This window comes from Dicentrarchus labrax, unplaced genomic scaffold (genome assembly GCF_905237075.1).
Source record: "Dicentrarchus labrax unplaced genomic scaffold, dlabrax2021, whole genome shotgun sequence".
Classification (NCBI taxonomy): domain Eukaryota; kingdom Metazoa; phylum Chordata; class Actinopteri; family Moronidae; genus Dicentrarchus; species Dicentrarchus labrax.
The window spans coordinates 1,832,757-1,852,026 of NW_026136708.1; the positions used below are offsets into that span (position 1 = coordinate 1,832,757).

At 43.7% G+C, this 19,270-nt stretch overlaps 2 protein-coding genes across 2 annotated transcripts in view; one reads left to right on the forward strand and one right to left on the reverse strand.

Moving 5' to 3' along the window:
• Window positions 1–12,000, reverse strand: part of nt5dc1 (5'-nucleotidase domain containing 1) — a 66,354-nt gene extending 54,354 nt beyond the window's left edge. Inside the window, exons 1-6 of the mRNA XM_051409936.1 lie at window positions 11,580–12,000; window positions 10,296–10,387; window positions 8,178–8,249; window positions 7,922–8,031; window positions 7,705–7,784; window positions 7,541–7,622 (exon numbers count right to left, since the gene is read on the reverse strand). Of these exons, the coding sequence (XP_051265896.1) occupies window positions 7,541–7,622; window positions 7,705–7,784; window positions 7,922–8,031; window positions 8,178–8,249; window positions 10,296–10,387; window positions 11,580–11,672 (529 nt within the window). The 5' untranslated portion in view covers window positions 11,673–12,000. The remainder of the gene's footprint in view (window positions 1–7,540; window positions 7,623–7,704; window positions 7,785–7,921; window positions 8,032–8,177; window positions 8,250–10,295; window positions 10,388–11,579) is intronic.
• On the forward strand, window positions 1,151–7,382 carry col10a1b (collagen, type X, alpha 1b). Its single transcript, XM_051409905.1, has 3 exons — window positions 1,151–1,303; window positions 1,841–1,973; window positions 4,908–7,382. Exons 2-3 carry the CDS (start codon window positions 1,856–1,858, stop codon window positions 6,761–6,763), a joined length of 1,974 nt encoding a protein of 657 aa, XP_051265865.1. The 5' UTR covers window positions 1,151–1,303; window positions 1,841–1,855; the 3' UTR covers window positions 6,764–7,382.
• Window positions 12,001–19,270: the final 7,270 nt, after the last annotated feature.

Below are 19,270 nucleotides of genomic sequence, written 5' to 3' on the forward strand. Positions count from 1 at the left end.
AACATTTGCATCTATATAAGCCCTGTGTGTAATTTGGGCCTATGTGTGTGTAACAACATTGAGTGAAAAAGGATTTCCCCTGATAATGATCTCTGAATGCCATAGAGCATTGTGTCGGTCCCATGTTAACACAGCACTACGCTACCTTTTACATTAAAGCTCTATTCAGTACTTGTAGAGGATGACATAGGGGGAACATTCACAACTGTCAGCCCTCAAAGTTCCTCTAATCCTGCAACTCATTGCGTCTCAGCTGTGGACCAGAGGCTCCTCAGAGGAAGAAGCAGGTTGAGAACAAAACCTCACTCCTGCCTCCTGGTGTCTTAAAGCTGCACTGTGGATCCCTGTGGCAAACCACAAACCAGTTTGTAAAAATCACAGAGACAATACACAGACATAAACCTGCCAGCATCATGACAGGCTGTACCATGTGAAAGTTAAAATCTGAACACAAATCAAGCTGGTGGTGAGTTTAGAAATGCATCTAAATTAGTGAACACTGCCTGAAGAAATTCATTCAAAAGCATCCATTAAAATCTGGGTGTAATTTCAGATTTAACCAAAAGTGACAGAAAATAGCTGTTTGGTACTTGGTGGTGTTCGTGGTCTATCTTAGCCTCACCAGTACAGAGTCTTCAGACTGGAGCTAAATATTGTCAGACTTGCACAGTCTTTACTTTTCCAGAAAAACATCCCGTCAAAAGCCACTTGGTCAATAAAATGATGTTTTTAGCTTCAGACACCTGTGTTTGTGCAGTTACAAATGCAAATCCTGGCTAAAAAAGGACATTAAAACAGGGAGTTTAACCATCCTGAGTCATCGGTCAAAAGGCGCATACACATTAGGATGTTAACTTCAAGAGCTGCACAACCACATGCCACTAACTGCAGATCCCCCGAGCCAGATAAATCAAGAAACTAACTTATGGAAATGTCACCTAAGAGGGGATTTGACAGGAATCCCCTCACTGCTGCTCCACACAGACAGAACCAGATGAAGAGAGAGAGGAGAGACAAGGGAGGAGAGGGAGGACCCTGAAGTGACAGGCCTCCTGAGGACATGGCACCCGTCATTAAAGATGACATCAGAGCAGGGAGGGCCTTCCACGCGAGGTAGATCCTCCACGATGCTGGAGCCCTTCTCGGTATAAATACCTTGAGCCCAGTGCCCTGGGAAGCAGCAGCTGCCACTCAGACGGGCAGACTCCGCAACTAAGGATATAACAGCACCGCGCCAGGACAGCAGCCTCCCGGACCACCCCCCTACCCCCGCTACTGTTTCTTTGGAGCGTAAACCGTCCCGGTAAGGTAGCATTTTTCTGATTTCAGGTCAGTGCATGCAGTGGTTTCCCGGCTGCAGCCTGGCTCTCACTGAGGGCAGGGCTGCTGTTGGAGCACTGACTGTTGCTGGCATTACAAGTGCAATGAGCCATGTGCTGTGGTTGGGTTTACACTGGGAGGGATTTTGTGCCTGTGACTGTTTTTTTTTGTTTTGGTTTTTTTTTTTTAGATTAAATGAGAAAGAAATGGCCTAATTGAGGGGGACCTCGGGAGAGAAAGCAACAAGTTTTTGATTACATAGTTGGGTAGAGGTGGATACTTTTCACAGCAGCTGCTCAGTTCAGGAGAGCAAAACTGTCTGACAATTATTTGTAGTTATCTCCTCACTGATGCACCAACCACCCTGCACTTGACTTTCAGTGTCAAGTGTCAGTGATGTGCAGCGGCACAGGTGCCGTGCCACTCTTACATTATCTTTGCTGTCTTTTGGTTGCTGATTGCCATTCAAGACGACGACAGCAAAAACACTTCTCATGAACTCGTGATTCTGTCTTTGCAGGTTTAGCTTCACAAGATGGACCTGAGGGTGACAAGCGTTCTCCTCGTCCTCCTAGCTTTGGCTGAGGCGACCCCCGAGAGGTACTACCATGTGCCAAAAGTGAGCAAGACTCCCTACCCCGTGAAGAGTCATGGTGAGTCCCACACGTCTCTACTCACCAGGGTAATAACAATGCCGACAATGTAGTGATAACGGGATACGCTGCAATTAACACAAATACAGATGGTTCAGATTCGTCTGGGGGAAATAAGCAGGGGTAGAAAAGATGCCTGCATCTATAATAATTCAGCTCCAGCCAAGCCCATTGTTCATTTCAAATCACTGCAGGCTACGCAGTAAAACTGCTTTCAGACCACATCAGCTTCGTAATCCATCTGTTTTTGTTCAACAATTATAACAAATTTAGACAAATGCAACTGAAAAACAGCTCCAGATGACACCTTAAGTTACATTTAAGGTGGAAATTATAGGACATATGCTTGTAGATTTTTAATTATAACGTGTAGCAACGGAGCAGGCACACGGTAAACATGCTTTAAAGCAATCCACAAGTGAAATATAGAATTTATTGAAATCAAGGCCATGACTTGAACCACTCATCCTGAAACCATGATAACCTACAAACTCTGGAAAATACACCACCTTACTGCAACATATCTTAATTAACTGCAAGTCATTACCTTAATCATCATTACCATCAGTACCCTGACCTCTTATTGCAACCCGGCAGACTGTCGGCTCATACATATCAGTAATGAGGCTGCCCCAAACGCCGCCATTAACTAGCCTCAAGGTGCACACCCAGCAGGTCCTGCGCAACGTCTCATTGGCTCAGAGCAGAGGGCTGTGGTTGAACTGGCCGAACTGCTGTGAATGTGTATAACTGTATATAACTGTGAGGTGGGGTGTAAAAGAGCACTTGCGTTCTCAATAAATAAAGGTTTAAGAAGGCAACAGTCACTTTTGCATGTGTCATAAAAAAAAAACCCAAAGCAGTGGTCATGATGTAACTGCCAGGATGATGTATGACACTATACTTTATATCCCAACTAAACAATGATTCAAATTCTGCATTTGATAGTTAAGGTTTCTGTTTTCCTCCAGTTTTGTTTTGAAGAGGTTCTGATGTGGTTTCACTGTGTGCCTCCACATATAAATAGAATGGTAAAGTCGACAAAGAGAGCTCAAATTTGACGAATCTCCAAAACAGATGTTGTTACCACGTTGCGGGCACGCCCTAACATACTGCTTTGTGGTATTAAAATAACATTGCACAATTAGAATGAAAAAACAAAACAAAAAAGCAACACAGAATGCAGAGAAATGCTTTTGAACTGTAAATCTAACAAAAAAAACACAGCAAATTTAGTGAAGCTTCACTCTATAGTTTTTCCACTACAGAGGATGAAAAAAACTACAGAATAAACATATAGTGAAGGCAACCAAACTGAGGATGGATATAAGTACTAAATTGAATCCAAGCAGAATAGTACTTTGCAGTGTTAACAGGTCACACGTGGTTCAGCTCCCGGGTCAGCTACTGTTGGCCAATATCATCACCTCCACTTTGTGGTGTTTCTGGCTGCCAAAAAGTCCAGTTCTGGCACAAATATCCCCTGTGGGGTTTCAGGCATGGCTTTATGTGGCTTGAAAATGACAGCCCTGTCAAAACATTGTCTCAAAACACACCAAACATCTGAAAAGAGAGGCCAGCACTATTGGATTTGATTCTTTGACAGGTCATAGTTCTCTTTTGGCAATGATGCATCCAGAATTACAGTGTATAAAGGATAAGCAGTGTGACAGCAATTTTATCAGAGATGCTCCTTGTGCACAGTTCAGAAATTAGGATAGTTCCTGGACTCTACTGTTCAAGCCTTTTTACTCTTAAAGCCCTGATAGTTGTTTATTCCTTTTATTGCAATACTTAAATGGTACCTATATTCTTAATATAGTTACCCATTCATATATACGTATGCTTGGAAATATAATGTTTACATTTTCCATTGTGACTTATTACATAGAATTTAAAGACACATTCAATGTCACGTTTGCACTATGTAAATTAGCTGTAACTTAACTAGCAGAATACATAAAATTACAACATTCATTTTCCTTTTTGTAAGCAGTCACAAATAAAACCCCTCATTTGCTGTCATCTCTCGTCTGTTAAATCAATAAATAGCATAAAAATAAAAAAATGATACTAAAAAAAGCAAGTTAAAAAACAATGTCTCCACTGCCACATGTTGGCTTTAAGTTTATTTGTATGTTGACTTTAGTGATAAATATAGATGAGTGAGAAATACCCTCCAGTAAAATAACAAACTGACAAATTTAGAGCATATGCACTGATTTGACCTTGCCCATAAAATCTACTCTATGTGGCAGAAAATGCATCAAGGTGATGCTGACAACTTGCAGACCACTAACTATACATTTAAAGCCATGACCAGGGCAGGAAATTAAAGGGTGCAGTATAGTGTGGGCAAAAGGAACTGAGATGCACAGAAGCTGGTGTCCTGGGTCCCATGCCAGCAGACATTAGCTTGGTGAGAACATCACCTCATACCAGTGGTACTGTGAAGACAATCCTGGGGAAAAGGGTGTGCTGTCCCCATAACCGCCCTACAATCATAGGGAGTAGTCGTTTAAGTCAGGTTGTGGTCTTTTGGAGAATACCAAACCTTGGGTTTAACCTAAGGACCAAGGAAGTATCTTACTTAATGCACTGAAAATGCACAAGGATTTAAAGAATGTGGAGAGACAATCTTCAAAATGAAGCAATCTCTTGATCGTTTAGACTCCATTTCAGTTTTTCATTACCTTGGGGAGAAATAAGGAAATTGTGTGCTGGTATGTGTATTTTCTATATCCATCTACAACATCATTGGAATACTGTGCAGTACCCTTTTTACATTAAAGTTCATCATTCAGTACAAGTTTTCAGTTCAGACAGGTTACTACATGCCACTATAAATCTCTATCTAAACCAAAGTGATCTAACCCATTATGATGTGCATCCTATTACCTGAATACTTATCACCTGTATTTATGTATTCCCTAGCTGTTGAAGGCCACCCCGGTCCTCAAGGTCCTCCAGGTGAGCCAGGACCAATGGGACCACCTGGACCTCCTGGAAAGAGTGGTGTTGGACACACTGGACCACAAGGCCCAGCAGGACCACCCGGACCCCCTGGCTACTCTCAAGCAGGTAAACCTGGTTCCCCAGGTGGCAATGGAAAACCAGGTGTCCCTGGTATCCCAGGTGAGAGAGGTCCTCCTGGCCCGGGTGGACAAATGGGTCCCAGAGGTGCACCTGGTACACCTGGAACACCTGGACCTGCTGGACTTTCTTCTGTTGGAAAACCTGGACCTGCTGGTTTCCCTGGGGCAATGGGACCAAGAGGAGAGGCCGGTTTGAAGGGACATCCTGGTATTCCTGGACTTCCTGGCATAAAAGGAGAGAGAGGTATTGGAGTTCCTGGGGTTCAAGGACCACCAGGCCAGGTTGGACCAATGGGCCCATCTGGTATGCCAGGCAAACCTGGAGTTGGTAAACCTGGTGCGCCTGGCTATCCTGGAGAACCTGGCAAGAGTGGCATGCCAGGCAGAGATGGTAGTCCTGGGGCAATGGGTATGCCAGGTGCAAAGGGTCACACAGGGGCTCCAGGCACAGGAGCACCAGGGAAACCAGGCCAGAATGGTACACCAGGTATGCCTGGACCAATGGGGGCTAAAGGTCCACAGGGTCCTGCTGGTCAGCCCGGCTCCCCTGGCATGCCAGGTGTTGGCAAAACAGGTGAACCAGGAATACCAGGTAGCAGGGGATCCCCCGGTACTTCAGGAACCACTGGTCAGAAAGGAGAGCCCGGCCCAACTGGTTTTACTGGTCAACCAGGTGCTCCTGGTCCCATTGGCCCAGCTGGTCCACAGGGTGCAAGAGGATTCCAGGGTGAGGCAGGCCCCCAAGGACCCAAAGGCGACACTGGTATGGTAGGTGCACCAGGCCCAAGGGGAACCAAAGGTGAGCAGGGAGCTCAAGGTTTCACTGGAAAACCAGGTACCCCTGGGGCAGTAGGTCCTGCAGGAGTCTCAGGTCATAATGGTGCTCAGGGTCCAAAGGGTTCACAAGGCCATACTGGTTCCCCAGGACTTCCAGGTTCAAATGGAGCCCCAGGACTAAAAGGACACACAGGCATGCCAGGCTCACCAGGAAAAAGTGGCGAGAGCGGAAGGCCAGGACCCATGGGACCATCTGGCCCCCCTGGTCCAGCAGGTCCCCAAGGGTTTAAGGGCCATCCAGGTCTTCCAGGCCCACCTGGCCCAGCTGGATTGACAGCTAAGGGAGTTTCTGGTCCTCAGGGTCCACCTGGAATTCCAGGTACTAGAGGTCACGATGGTCTCCCAGGCCCCGCTGGTCCTCCTGGTCCACCTGGTCCACCAGGAGAGGTGGTTTACCACCATGAGAAGAGCATGCCAATCAAGTCCCACGAGGTTGTGATGTCTCATGAGATGATGAAGGCCCCCATGTCTGCCTTCAGTGCTGTGCTGACCAGAGCCTACCCTCCAGCTGGAAGCCCTATTCAGTTCAACCAGGTTCTGTACAATGGAGAGCACCATTATGACCCCCAAAGTGGTGTGTTTACCTGCCAGATCCCAGGCCTCTACTATTTCAGCTATCATATCCATGTCAATGGTGCCAACGCACTGGTGGCCCTCTACAAAAATGAGGAACCAGTTGTTTTCACCTATGATGAGTACAACAAGGGCTTCCTGGATCAGATGTCAGGCAGTGCTGTTCTTATGCTGCATCCCAGTGACAGAGTCTATATTCAGGTCCCTGATGAGGAGAGTAATGGTATATTCGCAGCAGATAATGTTCACTGCTCTTTCTCTGGGTTCTTGATTGCCTCAACGTGATTTCACAAATCCAAATAAACCTCAAAACCTTACAAAACATTGAATTACTCAGAGAAATAGATCAGTTTACAAAAATCCAAATTGAGATTGTAGATTAAATATAAATATGGTTGTCATTTTTATAAGTTTAACTGCCTCGTTTGAATCAATACAATAATGAAAACTTCTTCAATTTGCTAACAAACTACTCGACTGACAGAAGTATCAATGCGTAGTAAAATTTTGGAATATATGGTTGAAATTGATCCCTTTCCCTAGTTCACCGTGTGCCTTTGCAATTTTAAGAAACATTAAACAATATTGGAAGATATCTCAAGTGGTGCTTTACAACTGCCTGTAACATTTACAGCATGTCTTTTATTTTTGTTTGTTTTTATTAATGTCTGTTGTTTAAGAATTTTCCTGTAATATACATAAAAAGACACGCAAAACTGTTGTACTATATGTTATTAGAGATCAGCACATTCTCACAAGCACTGTGATCAGCAAAACAACACAGAATGAGAAATTCAAACTGCATTTCTTCTTTCAAAACAACTATGTCCCATTGGATGTGTTAAGTTATGTACCACTTACTGACCAAAACACAGAATAAAAGTTCTAGTTTGAAAAAGAAAAATATCCAGTGTGTTGTGTGTGTGTGTGTGTGTGTGTGTGTGTGTGTGTGTGTGTGTGTGTGTGTGTGTGTGTGTGTGTTGTTCTTCTTTACAGTATGGATGGAAGTCAAGGAATAAGCAATTAACTCAGATGTGTGCTGCTTTGGAATAAAAGGCGTACCTTTGAATGCAGATGTGTTGTAATTGTGGTCGATGGCAGCAACCATGTCTTTCCAAAAGTCGGAATTCACCTCATTTCCTCGCTATACACAAAAACAGAAAGTGATATATTAATATACGAACATCTCAACCACTAATATGAAACTGTACCTTATCAAACATTACCTTATGTAGCATGTCCACAACTCTTCCACAAAGGAGAGCCCCAGGTAGATCAAAGTAGTTGTCATAGAAATAGTATTTTGCTGCAAAGACCAAAACAAAAGATAAGTAAATTAGTGACATCTAGTGACGGATGATGTGAGAAAAATTCCAAATAATGCACATTAGCCAACTTAAAAGCCAACAGCAAAGGTAATAAAGATGGATATAAACATGTTACCAGATCTTGTGAAGGAGGTATTGAGGCTGTTGAAGTGCTTCCACTCCCTCTTTGGACCATAATGTTTGATGATCTCTTCTGTGCTGAGGTCATTGGTTCCATGTGTCGCTCTAATCAAGCCAGAAATAAAACTTTTATTATTACTTTTTATTATTTCACTTTAAAGGCCTGTGAAAACAAAGAAAACTTTGACAAAAGGGACTTAAGAGATGTCCTGGGAGGCAACTCAAATACATTTCATGCAGCTAAGACATACCGCAGGACAGTTCCATCTTCAGCCAGCTTCACAAGGTTTCCATCTTCCAGATCCACCACTAGCCCTTTAAAACTGGACACAAAATTCACAGCATGAACAGAATGAACAAGGCCTGTTGACATTTACTTCCACTGCAGATTATTTTAGCTGACATAACATGTAAAAATCAAATAAATATTTTTGGCAATACACTTGTTTGCCATCAAAATTCGGTTGACAATAGAAGAAATTGAAGAAATAAGCCTTTCAAACAACTCCAAAACTATTTGTACATGCTCTTATTGATAAGGCTGACTTTAACTGATGATTTAAGCTGTGTGTGGACGGGAAAACATCCACCCTTACAGGCGAGCAGACAATACAAGTTATAAGCAGTGTGACAAAGTAAGGCTTAGGTGTCAGTTAGGATTTGCTATGATTTGGGGGAGGGGGGACACAGCAAGCCCTTAGGAAGGGGTGGCCAGGTGTAAGTGACACCGAACTGTGCACCTTGAACAGCACCATAACTCTCAATAAAGGAATTGCGTGTTTACAATAGAGCTGTGTATTGGCAAGAATCTGGTGATAAGATAGGGATCACGATACAGGGGTTACGATTCAATATATTCTTAAATCTAGTATTAGCATCAAAATGTACTTAAAGTACAAAAAGTAAAAGTGCAGAATGGCCCATTTCAATATCATATATACTATATGATTGGATTATAATTAATGATACATTCATGTGTTCAACATGTGTTTTCTTCATTTTTTTCAATAATAATCAGTATCTGTATTGGCCCTAAATAGGAAAAACAACTGGTTGGTAAAGATTGGTTTATTCCTAGTTTAAACACAAAAATCTATACATTGTTTTTAACAAATATCATATTACAAAACAAAATATTGATATTTTAAATATTTTCTTACACCCCTAGTTTACAGTTCGTTTTTGCATGTCTTTGTCTCTTAAGTATTCCTACAGTATTTGGGGATATTTTAGGGGGAGTGTGCCCTTCACCCAACATGTGCTTTTGCTCTATAGAAGTGTAATGGATTACTTTATGATAATAATTACATTCAAACTCATTCAACCTTAAATCTCAAATGATAACGCTTCACCTATCTTATACTCCACGTATACGTATTATGTAGGTCTTTTTCATGTCAAAACTAACTAAACCTAGCTATCAAAGTGTAGACTAAAGCTTGTTTATATACCATCTTTATTACTTATTGTATACGTTACTGCATTTTATAATTATACTATATATATAAGATACTAGTTTTCTTGTATTTCATTCCATAAAAGCAAGAACTTAGATCTGTATATCAAGGTATTGTAGACACAGTGTTATGAATTACGCTGCCTTTACATGGACTGAGGTAAACTGGAGGTCATGAGCAGCACGGTCAACTTAGGTGAGGCCAGCTGAGAAATCTGGTAAACCTTTATACTGTTCTCTGCAACGGTATTTAAAATGTTACGTAGCTCCCTCAGACAAGGACCAAACATGGACAATGGAACGATAATAATTAATAAATTACATAAAATAATAATAACAAAATAGTTTTATTTAATATCTTTATTCCATCCTTTATAAACAATATGACATCGCCATAGCAACATATCATTATGTGTGTTTTGTTTTCCGGTGCTGTCCAGAAGAGCCCAGCTGACTGACTGTTTTTGTTCAGACCTGGTGGATACTTCCATTAGGAGCACTAGGAGGAGCCAGAGGAACCTGATTGTTTCACACATTATCTGTCTCATGTTCTACTGTCAGGATATAGGGAAAGTTTCAGTGAATATGACAATATTTGTATTAAAGTTAATTGCTGCTGCTTGTATAGAATATGTGTGCATACATGTGTACATATAGCCTACATCCAGTATGTTCAGTAATACGTCTCTGTGTGTTTAAAGCTTGAACTAAAACTAATACTGTAATGAAAAAGCCAGACTCAAGGAACGCTTGCAATCCTTCAGCTCCTGAAGGTTAGTACACTGTGAGTCACAGTCATTTTTAACCACAAGTATTTGATGAATACAGTCTTAATATCCCTGAAAGATAATGAGGTATTCATTATACCTCTTTAGTTCCCCCTAGGCTGGGGGAACTGCTGCCGCTGACTCACCAGAAATCCCAGGTAGCGGGGGTTAGGTTCAGCAGGTCCTTGTCATAGCCTTTATGCTCCACCAGATACCTGGCAAAGCTCTCATAGATGAGCTGCAAAAAGCAATGAGGAGATAACATCACAAACTGACTGCACAGTCATAATGCAAAGGACAACAGCCGCGTGTCAGCGAATGCAACACATACACTGGTTTTTATTCCAACCCAACACTGCACAGGGCGACTTTCCCCATCAGTTCCTCCTTCTATGGTTTAAAGTGTGCAACAGTGACATCAGCAGACCAACATATACAAGCTGTAAACACAATATTGACATTTTATCATCCTATACCCTTGTTTTGGCAGACATGTTGGCTAACATCTTCCTATTTACACATCCAACAGACTCAGAGAAATATTCACAGGATTTCTGCAGGTTTCAACAGATTCAATTTCGGACTTTGAAAGACCATTTGAAGACCATTATGAGTGCAATTTAATACCTATTTCACATCCATACTGGCACAAAATGAGTCTGTGTTACCTGGTACCTGCAACATTGCACAGTCATTAGATACAATTGTTAATAGAAAAAACATTGATCAGAGCAGCTTTAAATTCAATCAAGTGTTTAAGGGGAACAAGCGGCTCATTAGTGGAAAGTTAGAATCTTCATTTGTATGGGTGTTCCTGCATAGGGACAGGGAGTGTGTCAATTATCAACCAACTAGTGAAAGAAATCTCATTAGTAGTCAAATGAGAATTTCTTTATTGGGCTAGCTTTCTGTGTCTCCCTCTCCTCAGCTACTGCACCGACAGGATGAGCACACATACAGGGGCCACGCATGGGACAGAATAAATGAACTCAGGCCTGATAATCCATAATGATTGGCTGGGATTAAACACTGATTTCTGTCTTGTCTCTCGGTGTCACAGAATCCAGCTCCAGTGTGTGACTGTAGCTCCCAGTGATAGCAGTGCACTGTGCTGTTCCCAGCAGGCCTCGGTTTACACGATTTAGAGACATGTATGATCATCACCGCCAACGTTCAACCTGTGAGTCACACAGAGCGACTGCAGCATCAGGAGCATCGCATCCCCTCACACACACACACACACACACACACACACACACACATTTTCAGCACAATGTAGGCTGTCCCTGCAGCACAGCGGCCGTGGAGCGCATTGGCTGCTCCGTGCTATTTTTAATCCAGATGTGTTGCGGATCGAAGCGTCACGGCCACCGTATGATTATGTATTGGAGCTAGCTGCACGCGCTACAAACACACACACACACACTCACCCTGGAGGTCTCCTTCAGATAGTAGCGGCAGAGCGTGTGGTCCAGGTCGAAGCCGATAACGTCGCAGTCCGACAGGCTGAAGTATTCGCTCATTGTGTCTGAAGCTGGGGGGAACTGCAGGGGAACGCGCTCCGGAGCTTACCGCTCTCACATTAACTTGTGCGGCGGCGGCGGCGGCGCTACACTACCGTACTGATATGTCAATGTCACTGTGCGACGGTGGCGGGGATGGGACTGTGGTCCGTACACGCGCTGCTCGCTCTCCGGCTCACGGTACCGCGAAAAGAATTCACCAGAGCCTGTTTTCCTACACCCGAATCGATTATCACGGAACCGTTAACGTCAATAAGTTGCCCGCGCGCAGCCAGAAGTTAAACTCCTGTGTTCCAGGAGAAGGCGGCAGAGAGGCGAGTGCGGGAGCGTGCGGGAGCGTGCAGCACTTCCGGGTGCGGGACGGCACCGTAATACACAGTGTATATGCGCAAAATGAACTCGGAAAGCGCATTCAATTGTAATGCCATACTCCACAGCAGATTGCCGAACACACACACACACACACACACACACACACACACACACACACACACCAAAGAGTGCTTTTTAATTGAAAGGAAACTAAGTAATTTAAAAAGCACTCTATAGTGTGTGTGTGTGTGTGTGGGGGGGGGGGTTGTTCATGGGTGATCTCTTTCTTTTCATTTGTGTGGGTTTGTCCACAGTAAGTCTATAATTGTTGTTTTATTTACAGTATATGTGCATTACGATCAGGGATGCTCCATATTGGCTTTTCTGCCGATATCCGATATTCCGATATTGTCCAACTCTCAATTTCCGATACCGATATCACCCGATACCGATATATGCAGGCTTTTTACACCAAAACTGTTAGGTAACAACATAACATATCTCCTATTGTGGAATTAACACATTATGCCTCATTTTATTGTGATGCCCCACTGGTAGGGTGGCCATTTCCTTCACATCAAAAAGGAGGACACTTTGCATACACGGGGACACGCAAGCAGATATTTGTTTGGTATGATCCGGTTTTAAATTTGAATGTTTTTCCAGCAGATTACATAAAGGTGCATACACATACCACATAGCTAATAATAAATATACAAGATACAGCTCATGACAATGTGCCCTTCCAATTCAGATTACATAGGTCTATAAACATCATACACAAACTGTTTTTAATGTTTTTATCTGGATAGATAAAAGGTATGAGTATGAGCATTTTCAGAAATTCAGTCCAACAACCAAGATTAACTAACATTCTCTGTCTGAGAGCTTGATTGACAGCCTGGTGGTAGCAACTGCAGTGATCACATGGCTCATTTGAATATTAACATTAGCCATGTGTTGATAGGTCACCACACGAAAATGTAACCAATGAAATGACTTATTTTGACACACATTTTTAGCCAATAAGTATTAAACTAAGAGGTAATGTGTCAGAAGGCGGACAGTTTTAGTTATTTTCTCAAAAGGAGGACAAATGAGTGTCCGGCTGCAGGCAGGGCATTTAAAAGCCGGAGGAATGGCCACCCTACCCACTGGATGCATACATAAATGCAACATGGCTTTCCAAGTGTAAACACTGTCTGTGCAAAATAAGAGAACAACTTCAACTTTCATTGTATTAATACTGAAAAGAGCGCTAACGCTAATCACTAGCTTTGGTTAATGTGTTTAATTGTATTCTGCACCTGAAGGAGTGCTAATGTAAACTCTAAGCCAATTGTTAGTTTGGTTAAGGAACAGCTCATAGCAGGGTCAAATATTTAAGGTGCATTGCATTTATTTTGTGTTAATATTAAAATCATTCAGCTTTAAATTGTTTGCTTGTTAGCCACGGTTAGCAACCAACCAGTCTAGCGTAGTTGTTATACGTCATCTAGCGCGCGCCGGTAAACATCCCATGCTGCGTTCATGCAGGCTCGGAAATGCTGAAGCCTACAGAACAAACATCGGTTATAAAAACCCCATACTGATAATTCCCGATATTACATTTTTTAGTGAATATCGGAGGGCCAATATTATCCGACATCCCTAATTACTATGTGCTGTTGTCAGTGTATTGTGATAAGTAATGTGAGTGTGTATATTTGTATAGTTTTGCCACCATGTAAACTGTGTGGACCCCAGGAAGAACAGCGATGAATACAGAAGCTAATGGGGATCTTAATAAACATACAAACCTTTGTGCAAGGTAGAAAGCCATTGTTAAATACAAGGAGTTTTTAACTGGTTATGCAACACAGTTTAACACTGATGCCCTGTATCAGTGGTTCCTAACCTGGGTGTCGGGACCCCCACTAGGGGTCGCCAAAGCTTCGGGGATGAATCAGAATCAGAATCAGATTTTATTGCCAGGTAGGTTTTTACACATACGAGGAATTTGTCTTGGTGCAATGGTGCATAAAATATACAATCACACAAAAATATACAAATCACAAAAGAATAAAGTTCTTTTAAAATCTAAATAAATAAAGATAAGAAAGATAAGAAAACTGTACAGAAGACGGGAGTGCATTAATGTAATGCATATATACAGGGTGGGAGTTACGAGTCAGTGTCAGTGGGGGCTCAGGGCCTTGTTAATGAGACCAGCTGCAGACAGAAAGAGCAAGACCTTCTTGAATGAAAGGCATGCCAGAAGATTCACAAAATATACACAGTATATATATGTCTCCGCACGTAAATTGTCTAATAGAACAATGGCCAAGCGCCAGGGACAAGAAAACATTGAATTTGTCAAAAAAGAAGCCTGTTAAGTCCGTATGATGATAAAAAATATATAGGCTAGTACAGCAGTTGAAGACCAATCGTGACTTGTTGTTGTGGCACACAAGATGATGAGGGAGATACCATGCCTCCGTAGACTGATCTACCTCGTTCGGCAGAAGTTTCTTCACATACCCAGCCCGGATGAGATGGCCGCCTTCTCTGGATCCTTCTGGAGCTGCTTCTCTGTGGCCCTCAGGTGAGCTATGACAGCATGTGTGGAACTGTTGAGTTTAGGTGCTCCTCTCCTCCTCAAGAGGGGGGTCGAATAACGCTTAACACTGTCAATGTCAACACGCTGTGTTTTCGTTTCCAGAACGTCCATGGCTTCCTGATCCTCACGGGAGCGAACAACCATTTTCTCATTCCGAAAGGGCAGAACGTCAAGTTGCCATAACCTTTCCACGTTCCGATACAGGAGGTTTTCAGGGCTAGTGACCAAGGTGAAGAGGCACTGCTGCACTGAGGTCTGTTCTGGTGCACACCCGCCAGTACCTTGCAATGCCCATCTGAGGGCGGTATGGATGGCTATGGGTCCACCATTTGTTCCTCAGCGAATTGGCTTAGTGGCGGTGATAAGGTGCACATGATCTGACCCAAGCAACACCAGGGGACGGGCATTGACGAATGACTGCAGTGGGACCCCACGTAGGTGAACGTCTTTGGAGCATCTGCACTGGATAGGCCTGCTCCACCAGGTCTAGGCCTGAAGCAGTAAATGCTCCCTGCACCGTGTAGCACTTCTGCGGGTTTGCTTTGCAGGATATTTCAAAGCTGACCTTTGACCCCTGGAGGTGTGTGAGATCTGTCCGCACAGTGCATAGGGCGAGAGTTTCACACTCACCCTTCAACTGGAGCTGCTCGACAGCAGTTGGTAGAATGATGGTCCGTTGTGCTCCATCATCTAGGACAGCGAAGGTCTCCATTGATCTAGAATTGTTATGCAGCAGGACTGGAACCACCTTCAGGAGCACTTTGCTCCAGGCAATGCTGGGTGTCAGATAAACTCGACTCTCTGAGGTTCTCAGATCGATGAAGCGACGTTGGACTGCGTCATGAAGGACCTGGAGGTGTATTCCACCGCAGTCGCTGCAGGGTTTCTTAAGATTACATGACTCAGGTACATGGGCACACTTCCAGCAGCGCTTCCCTTCTGCTATCCACTTCCCTATGTCTGCTGCTGACTGTTGTTTGATGTTTTGGCAGCGACTGATTCTTGATTGTTCTTTGCTGTCACAGAAGAGGCAGTGTACTTTGAAAGGTTTCTTGTTGTTGGTTGTCGAAGAATTACTGTATGTGCTTGGCTGTGTGTGCGCTCTGCACCGTGATACACAGCTACGCTTTGAGCTCTGCCCTTAGGCTGGAACTTCTCCTTCTCATTAACAGAAGGTGTCGAGTTGATAGCGCTGCACTAGTCTGCTGGACAGGCACTGCTGCTGGGCTTTTCCCTGTAGCCATTCATCCAAGTCCTGCAGGTTGCAGGGATTGAGGCTTGTGCTGTTGAGCTTGCCCTGTAGTTGCAGATATTCGATGAACCCATCTCTATGATACTTAGGTAGCTTACTTAGTAAGCGGTCGACATGAGAGCAGCAGTTCAGCTCCATACCCCGGGGCCCCTCCAAAGATTGCAGCATGCTAACTAGGAGGTGGACTCGGAAGGTGCGGGCATCACCGGGCTTCACATCAGATGTGGTTAGGATAGCTGCGATTTCACTCTGTGCCAGCTGATGCGGTTGACCATACTGGAGTTGCAAAGCTTGCATGGTTGCCGAATATGGGTATGGGTGGTGGCGGCAGGACTGACCAATCATCTGTGCCTCAGGCAGCTTGAGGTGTTCGAGCAGCACATGATATTTATACTTCTCCGACAGCTCCAAATGAGGTTCCAGCAGGTTGTCTAATGCTAGCTTCAAGTTAGTAAACTCCTTCTCACTATCTATTGAGAAGTCTGGGATTCAGGGTTTTGGCACCCCATATGATGAGTGATGTGGCAGGCCAAAGCTGGTTGGAGCTACAGTCTGGTTTGATGGCAGCTGATGTTGAACGGCTGCAGGCAAGTTCCCCACCAGTGGAGCAGGTAATGGCTGCTGAAGTGGCACTATTGATGAAGGCAGGGGAGCATAGTTAGGCAGACTATGGCTCGGGGAAGGCTGAGTTGTCGCTTGTGGAGGAGGATAACTCTGTGCAACTGGATAGCTGTAAGCCACAGCCATAGGTGTATAGGTCTGGGCTATAGCAGCTGATGGCTGTTGCACCTGGGGCTGAAGTCCCTCTCCATGTTCATCATAGTGGTAAGATAGCCCTGTAGCTTGTGGTTGCAGAGCGTTTGACTCGGTCATGTGCTGCACTCCTAGTGTTGGCGTTCCCATAGCGTATGAGGAGATGGTGGAATAGGGGGAGTCTGGACACTTTGTCGAGGCTGGATGTATTGGTGTGAATGCAGAGTTTGTTCTGTCACCTTTCGCCATAGGGGTGAGGACTCTCACCTTTGTTCCACTCTCTGGTCCCACGGACTTGCATCCTTTAGTTAGTCCACCAACCTGAGGCTCCATGTTGTATGCCTGCTTTGCTAGTGACGATGGAGAATGGCTTGGGTTGGCAATGGATGTATGGGGATGAAGCGCTGAGGGTGACAAGAGTTGGTGGGGGTGTAGCACTCTCCCTGTTGTGATGATCGCCATCTGCCTCTTCTTCCTTTAAGAAGGAAGCAATGTGTTCCAGAAGCTCCTGGCGCTGTCGGGTTTCATACTGCTGGAGTTTGCAGGCTGTGTGAGGCTACGTGTCTGTCCAGATGAGAGGCCGCCTCCATATGGCCACTGTCTGCTGCGGCTGCTGCTCCTCTCTGCTCCTCTGACTCTCTCTCGGTAGGGCGGGAGGAAAGGGCAGGTCGCTGAGAATTGTAGGCCAGAATGTAGTCCTCAAGATGTCTGGGTGGGTAGCGATGCCTCACATGGCGCTGATGGGCCTCGTGATTTGATAAAGACTCTGACTTATCTTCTGATGACATTTCTGCAGTAGCCAGTTAAATCCGGCTCTAAGGACCTTTGTTGGGTATTGATCCCTTAAACTGGTGTGTGTGGAAATCAGCCACTACAGGGCTCCGCTCAGAGAACACGCAGTCATCAGTTCGTTTACAGTCTTTACTGCCAGAATGAGAATATAACAAACGATGCAGTACGACGGTGCATAACAGATCAGTTTCTGAAATAAACACAACTGGGTTATTACTCATAACCAACATTAATACGTGCACTTAATTACTATAAATGCATACTTGTATATACATATAGTAAGTAATAAACACTAACACTAACAGTGAACCACTACATTTCTAAAGTGACAATGAAGCCATGTTACACTTCCACAATAAGACAGCCAAGCTAGCTAAGCTGGCCAATTAGCTCACCACACAGCTAATACGGTCACAGACTAGTTGCTGGAACAACTCCTCACTGATACTGCAGGAGTTCATCAAACACACTTAACCGAAGTCTGGAGTGAGAACTACGTTATATCACCACATTCATTTCACAGTAATTATAACTTACATCGTCAGTGACTTCTGCACCAATAACGGCATAAAAGAAATGAGCGAAAACGACCGCTCTGTACTTCCAAAATAAAAGTTGTGGTTTCAAAATAAAAGTCTCTGAACCAAATGTCTCTGAACATAAAGAATTCATAACAAATGAGGTCCAGCCCCAGAGCAGACACTCACTGTCTGAGCCACTGAGATGGCAGTTTTCCTCACACCTTCTCAAAATAAAGGCAATGACATCAGTGTATCAGTGTTGTGTTGTTTTTGGATTGACTGTTTGCGTTTGTGACATAAGGACAGGTTTTCATTGTGAATCAAACCTGAAGGATTGATGTGACTAACACTTAAAAAGAAAAAAGTTCAAGTTTAAAACTCCTATAATCGTAGAGGTACAGTCATGGTGAAATGTGAGAGAGAGAGGGAGTGGGGTTTTATCAGAAGAACCGTGTTTTCAGCCTCACTTTCATCTCTACTGAGTGCTGCCCTCAGCAGGGATTGAACTCACAACCTGTGGCTCCATCAACACTGAGAAAATCTGCACCCATCGGCTTTCACCCTATAAAACTAATTTTCACACCCAGGAGCAATTTAATAGTGGTCTCGCTTTTGTCTTCTTCTGTCCTGTGGCTCTTCAGTCTCGATCTTTCAGTGTCTCCGTCTTTCGCTATGAACAACCTAAACAACCGGCCGTGTGACGTCAGGGGTCACAGTGCTGCAAGACGGTGGCACCCTTGACTCCAAGGACTTAACGGGGATTCTTTTCTCTCTAATAAGCTTACATTTGTCATGTTTGTTATATAATTGTTGAGTATAGGGTAAATCCATTTTTTATTAGTATGATACTAACAGCAGGGGCGTTTCCAAACTTTTTACTGAGCTAATAAATCAAGTCACAAGTAGGGTCATTTCTCCATAAGACTGCATGGTATCGGTTGTTATTGCAGCCAGTGGAGCTCCCCCCTGCTGGCCATTACATAGGATGTAACACTTACGCTTTGGCTTTACTTCACAGAGCCTGACGCTGTGTCCACTGTGTATACTGTCAGTGGCTTTAATAAACAATACTGGATTTTATTTGTGGGAACTTTGAATCTTGGGGAGAAGGGAGACCATTACCAATTCTGTGGGGAGTAGCAGAAAAGTAATATAACTACTGATAGTAGTGTAACTAAATAGAATATTGTTAGCAGGGAGTAATAAGTAAAGTAATAATATTACTCATGTAATGTTTGAGTAATGAATAATATATTTTTTACTCAATAGCCAAAAGTATGAAAAGAGAAAATCATGACACATTTCTTCCTGTGTGATCAGCTGTGTTTAGCTCACCCGCGCTCTCCTCCAATATGGCCGCCCTGAGAGC